This window comes from Trachurus japonicus, chromosome 22 (assembly GCF_045865225.1).
Source record: "Trachurus japonicus isolate A0001 chromosome 22, Traja_1.0".
NCBI classification, from domain to species: Eukaryota; Metazoa; Chordata; class Actinopteri; order Carangiformes; family Carangidae; genus Trachurus; species Trachurus japonicus.
In genome coordinates, this window is record NC_140928.1 from 26669525 (window position 1) to 26676039 (window position 6515).

The 6515-nt window shown below is 44.0% G+C and overlaps 1 protein-coding gene across 1 annotated transcript; it reads right to left on the bottom strand.

The window, feature by feature from the left end:
* Nucleotides 1-4078: 4078 nt before the first annotated feature.
* gchfr (GTP cyclohydrolase I feedback regulator) lies at nt 4079-5974 on the bottom strand. The gene is made up of 3 exons (XM_085766517.1): nt 5925-5974; nt 4892-4986; nt 4079-4209 (listed from the first exon to the last, which is right to left on the bottom strand). The coding sequence occupies exons 1-3, from the start codon at nt 5958-5960 to the stop codon at nt 4080-4082; spliced, it is 261 nt and encodes an 86-aa protein (XP_085622643.1). The 5' UTR covers nt 5961-5974; the 3' UTR covers nt 4079.
* Nucleotides 5975-6515: the final 541 nt, after the last annotated feature.

Here is a 6515-nt window from a genome sequence, read left to right on the forward strand (position 1 = left end):
CTCAAGTCAAAAAAAGGGTGTGGCGGTATACAGTGGTTGGTTTTGGGTTTGATTCCCAGGCTTTGGGGCTTTCTGGGAAGAATCTGCATGTTCTCCATGTGCCTGCATGGGTTCTCTCCTCCCAAGACATCCATGCTAGGTTGACTGGTGACTCTAAATTTCCTGAGGTGTGAATTTAAGTGTGAGGTTGTTTCTCTATTCAGAAGCATGCAAACATTTTAGATACACCTGGGCAAAATTTCTGTTAATGTGAACAGTTAAGTAAGTGAAAGATGAAATGATCTCCAAAAGGTGAAAGTTAAACATGAACTATTCTTTTGCAATATTCTAAGCAATATCAGTGTATTATTTAAGTTTTCTACAATTTTAGAGTGAAAAAGGGAAACAAAGCAGCAGAACCTGCAAAATAATGGGAAACCAGGAGACTTGATTTGACCATGTTATTTGTTTAATTTATTTAAAGGTTTAATAATCAGGGCCAATGCACATTAATTAAACAGTTTAACAAATGTAAACATACCAGAATTCAGACAAGCTGTTTACTATTTACTACTACTTTGCTGTGGGACCTTTTCCTATTCTGTCATTTTGAAAATGTAAAAGATTAAATTAAAAAAATATATGTATTGTTTAAAATAAAAAGGCAATGTGTCATCTGTAACTTTATGCCTTTTGGAGATCATTTCATCTTCCACCTGCTGAACTGTTAACATTAACAGAGATTTTGACCAGGGGTGCTTAAACTTTTGCCTGTCACTGTATGTGAACCCTGCGATTGACTGACAACCTGACCAGGGTGTACACCGCCCTCGCCCTTCGTCAGTAGGGACTGGCTGTATACCCTCCACAACCCTGCACAGGTGAGCAGTGTAGATGATGGAATGAAAAGTCAAAAAAAGTTGGAACCACATTTATATGCAGACAGAATAGGCTGTTAAAAGTAACTGTGCTTTAAACTTCCTACAATTATCTTCAGTAGCCTAATACGAAATAGTAAAGAATACGTCTTCTCACTTTATTTGCTGAGAGTTAAATGAGAAGACTGATACCACTCTCATGTCTGTCCATTCAACATGAAGCTGGAATCAGCTGAAAGTTAGCTTTGCTTGGCTTAGTTTAAAGACCTCAAAAAGCACTAAAATCTCCACCTCCCAGCTTAATGAAAGCTCATTAATTAAGACATTTGATCCAGTTTGTTGAATCTGAGTAAACAGCATAAAGATGACAAGTTGCAGTTTGACAGAAGATTGGGTGCTGAACTATTTCTTGGCAGGGAGGACATGACTCTGCGGAGTCGTGTTATCACCATGCGTTTGCCAGGCAGCCAGAGACTCCAGATAATCACTGCTCCCGGCCAAAGAAATGGTCTGGCACATAACCCCCTGTACGACCGCATGTGGCTCCAGCTCAGGATTGAATGAACAGACATGAAAGTCGTATCGATCTTCTCATCTATCACTCCGCAAGTTGCTTTTTTTTCTGTCTAAAGGCAACAAGCTGTTGCTTTAATCACCAACTAAGAAGCTTTGATTCCTTTGATTTCTGACTTTTACCTCGTGTTAAGTCCTTCATGCATCATCTTCAGTCAGATAGATCATGTCACAGACCCTGGACCAGCTTTGATTGAAGAACAAGCCACCTGCCTGTGATCTGTCCTGTGATACTTATCTCAATAAGTTTTCCCAACAAAGTTTCTTCAAGCTATTGCTGTTCTTGGCCGTTTCACAGAAGGCTTATGTAACAGATACCTAGAAGATACTGACCATTTCTTATTTATGCTCTCTGAAGTGACACGCTACCGCTCTGTGACCCACATTAAGTCAGACTTTACAGTGCCAAGCCATTGTGGTTTTTTGCAACGGGTCTTCTGCCTGTGCAACATCTATTCATCCAAATAGTCGTATTTTCCTGTCCCACAGAGGAGGACTATGGTGTTATGGTTTGTCTGTATTTGTCTTTTGCTGGGGTTGTGTGGCGGTGCTTTCTCTTGTCATTGTGTTATTTAGGAGCTACATGGCGGTAACATCCAGCCCTGGCCATCCATCTCCCTGCCACTCCTGCTCTGCCTCACCGTGGCTCTGTTACACAATGTCCAGCTGTGGAGGAGAGTGGTGCGGTGCGGTGTGGTGGGAGACATCTGCTGCTCTCTTGCAAAATCCCCTCATCACATGGATTGGTTTATGTGTAGCCTTTTTCATATCCCGGCAAAGACAGAGAGAGAGAGAGAGACAGAGAAAAGCTCAGAAACAGACAAACCCGGTCCAAATGACAACAGAGGAAATACAATTACAGGAAACACACTCACCACCAACCCTGCCCTGAGCCCACAGTGGCTTGCGCTGCATGCGAACCAGGATGGGAGGATGAGCACTGCTGGATGCTCCGTCCTATCAGCGGCTACGGCAGAACCCTGGAATCTTAATAGTATCCTCTTCCTCCCCCCTGTTTTCCGTGGATTGTCCGTATCGTAGCTGCCATGTCAAGTGTGTTCAAACAGTAATCTTAAATCTCCATGGTCACAGAAACTGGGAAGTACCCGCACCTTTTTGATCTTTTAGTGCGGATGTGGAAGCTAAGTCATGTGTGAGGCAGCAGACCTGGTAAGAGTTTGGCTGTGAGCTGTGCTGGAAAAGGTTCTGGTTTGTGGGTTAGCGATCCGGGGCTGGCCCCAGACATGTGCTGGCAGACCTGGAGCTGGAATGAAACCACCACTCAGCCTTCTTTGTGCTCTCACACACAGGCACACACCCCTGCACTCTGTGTGCTTTCACGCAGCATCAGTGTAAGGTGCCAGGGAGCTGCGAGGAGAGCGTGTTGTGTATCTTTTAACATGTGATATTTGTGTATCCGTCTTGACGGATTATCAGATGGCTATATATCCACTACATGTGTTCAGTGTTGTCTGCGGTGAATCTTAGATGGGTTGCAAATTGTTTTCTTTTTTTTTTTTATAAGTACACAAACAATTCATATCATTACATCATTTAATCATAAGCACATGATAGGTTTAAACATCTTTGCATGGTGCTGTAAGTACAAACATATCTAGCAGTGTTTTATTTACTTTGGATAAAGAGAGAAGTGGGTGAAGCCTTTTACACAGGATGACTTTACAGCCATGCTTCTGATGAAGTTCTACTGCAAAATGACATTAACAGTAAAAGTGGTCTTCACTCCCTAAACTTAAAGGGATAGTTCAACATTTTGGCAAATTGGCCCATTGCCATAATCCCTATAGTTTTAGGAGTAGATTCGTTACCTTTAATTGTCGGTGCAAGCTATACTAGAATGGCGGAGCAGAGCCGCGAGCTGCTCAGAGCTATGCTATGGAGGCTCATGGGCTCATCAAATACACAATCCAACAACTCCAAAACACTCTTGTGGACAAGTTGTGACCTGCACATTCACCACGCCATGAGATAATAACGGAACTTTACGAGACGGACCGCTGATGTGCGTTCCCATTGAGGGCAGTTTTTTTTTTTTTCCCCCGAAATATATTTTTTGGCTTTTCATGCCTTTATTTGATAGGACAGTTGAGAGAGACAGGAAACGGGGAGGCAGAGAGAGAGGGGGAATGACACGCAGGATAGGGACGCTCGACACGGGATTCGGTCACCTGCAGTGAGGACTATAGCCTCAACACATGGGGCTGCTCTCTGAGCAGCTCGCGGCTCTGCTCTGCCGTTCTAAAAATAGCTTGCAACGACAATGAAAGGTAACAAACCTACTGCTAAGACTACAGGGATTATGGCAATGGGCCAATTTGCCAAATGATGAACTATCCCTTTAAACTTGGTAAATCACAAACAATATGGGCAAAGAGTCTTATAAAAACAAATCTGGAATGTAGTTTGGTGTTCCCCATGAGTGTTCACTTCAAGATAATCTGAACCCTCATGTCTGGGATAATCTACACTTTAGAACTACATGTTCAGTTGTCAGAAGCCTGAGTATGTAGCTGGCTGTGTGTTAAATGTAAAGCACATAACCAAAGTAACAAAAGAAAACGGAATTCATTCATTCATCCTTTCAAATGTTCATAGTGGTATTTGGACAGTCGATCTCCCTGTGACAGATCACTCCGTGTCCTTGTGGAGACACCACACCAGCGTCTGTCCCACTCCCGTCATTGTCTGCACGCGGTAGCCGATCTTCTCCAGCTTGTCCAGCACCAGGCGCGGTGGGTCGTCCACATGGTACTCGGAGCTAAATGAGCATAAACACAAGGTAATTCAACTTTCCACAGATGTGGGGTTTCTCTGTCTTTCAGTAAACTTCGCTTGGAGAGCAGAATGCTGTTAATTGTTCTAGTGCTTGTTCACTTCCTCCCACACCTTGGTTCATTTCCCAGCAGCATTTGAATCAGATTGCCAATGACAACACTTCCCTGATCTGCATTCTATCAGCTTGAATGGTTTATGCTAAATCTGCAAAGCAGCAGTCTCGCCTCAACCACACCAGAGTTTTTTTTGTTTTTCCCCCCGACTCCATCTGACCTGATCTCAGCTCTGTTGTCAATATGAACACACTGACTGCCAAGACAGAAAGAAACACCAGTGTTAAGTGTCTAAATGTGGAAATAGGGCTTGGTGTGAGGACATTTACAGTACACCTGGGAGCCGGTTCTTTGTGCGGAGGTCTACATTGGAAATGTGTCATACTGTTTACTATTTCCTGGTTGGTGATGGCGGGGATGCTTTCCCCCGAAATGGATCAAATTTTAATAGAAATTCTTCCGAGCTCCGTTAGTCAAGATTCCTTTGAGACTGAAGCCTCGGCATTGAAATCGCTCTGTTTTTATTCCATTATTAAGGTACTGCTACTACTTTACACATTGCCTGCCTCATTACCTGCCACCTTAACCTTGTCTCCACTTTTGAATACTTACAAATTGTTCCCCAGCATGGTTGTCTTCCTGGCTCCCAGGTAATTCATGACATCTGGATCAGAATATTCATCTCCCACGTTTGTTGGACCGTTTTCCTGCAAGACAAGCAAATAAACACATCAACGATACAGCCATGGGTGCAGAACCCGGGACAGGGGGGACGGCACCCCCCAATAAAAATACCCAAAATTATTCAAAATTCAACAAATGTATTTTCAGACTTCACATTTTTTACATTTTAGATTCACATCATTCACAATAAACAAGAAAGGTTAGCACAATAAATGATTCCCTGTGCAGTACTTTCTTAATGACATGGCGAGAAGTTGTGATTTATGGTGGCATCATGGTATGAGTTGCATAGGGTAAAAAAAAAATCACTTTTGTGCCCCCCCCCCACCCTGACATCGGATTTGCACCCCTGGATACAGCTGATCGTTTATTCAAGATTTGTAGGAAATGCTTGCATTACTGCTGCCTGTCACTTGTGGCTACCTGCTCTCAGTGGCAGGTGCAGGTCATAATCTCCAAAATCTGCACAGACTAAAAATAGATCCAGCAGCACTGAGAGCCTATAGGATTAGCTCTGTTCAGTCGTGCAGACAACAAAATGAACATGCGCAACAACTAGGCCGACAACTGCAACATGTGTTTTTAATTTAGTGCACCATGGCAAAGAAGAAGAAACAACACACACACACACACACACATACGCAGACTGCTTGCTCCGCTTGTAGCCTGAATAGTTTGTTGATTCCACCATGCAGAATATTACAGGCCAATAAGTGTAATCTGCAAGTAGGCATCTGGACTGATCAGAAGTTATGAGCAACGTCGCGCAGCCAAATAAATAAATCAATCAATTCCCGACCGTCCAACTCCAGCGTGTGTGTGTGTGTGTGTGTGTGTGTGTGTGTGTGTGTGTGTGTGTGTGTGTGTGTGTGTGTGTGTGTGTGTGAATGTGTGTTTGTTCTCCTCCTCCTCCTCCTCCTGCAAACATGACACGAGTCATTAACAGATGCGGGATACACACCAGTCTGATCTGCGTGCTGACGAGCATGTAAGGCATCCCGGCTCCCTGGCTGGCTGCAGACCGTTCCTCCCCCGGGGTGGGTATGGTGACCGGTGGAGGGGTTTCTTGGTTTCTTCACAGACGCGACAGTTTCCTCTCCAACTCGCGCGTCTCCTGACAGCTCCGCGCGGAATGCGGAAACACCCACCGCGACGGACCAATCACAGGTCTCCTCTCGGCTTCTGACAACGGTGCTGCTGCTGCTGCTGCTGCTGCTCGCTCTGCACACACTGTTTGCTCAACTGAGATCAGGAGTTTGTTGACATAAAATACATTGGCCAGTTTGCGCGTGTCAGAGTTCACAGATACAATTTATCATCGTGTTTAATGAAGCAGACTAGTCCCGTATCACTACAGTGGCATGCAGAAGTTTGTGCACCCCCCTAGTCAAAATTCCTGTTAATGTGAACAGTTAAACAAGGGGAGGATGAATCTCCAAAAGGCATAACGTTACAGATGACACATTTCCTTTACATTTTATACAATTATTTGTTCTTTTACATTTTCAAAATGACAGAAAAGGAAAAGGGCCCACAGCAAAGGTTTGACCAC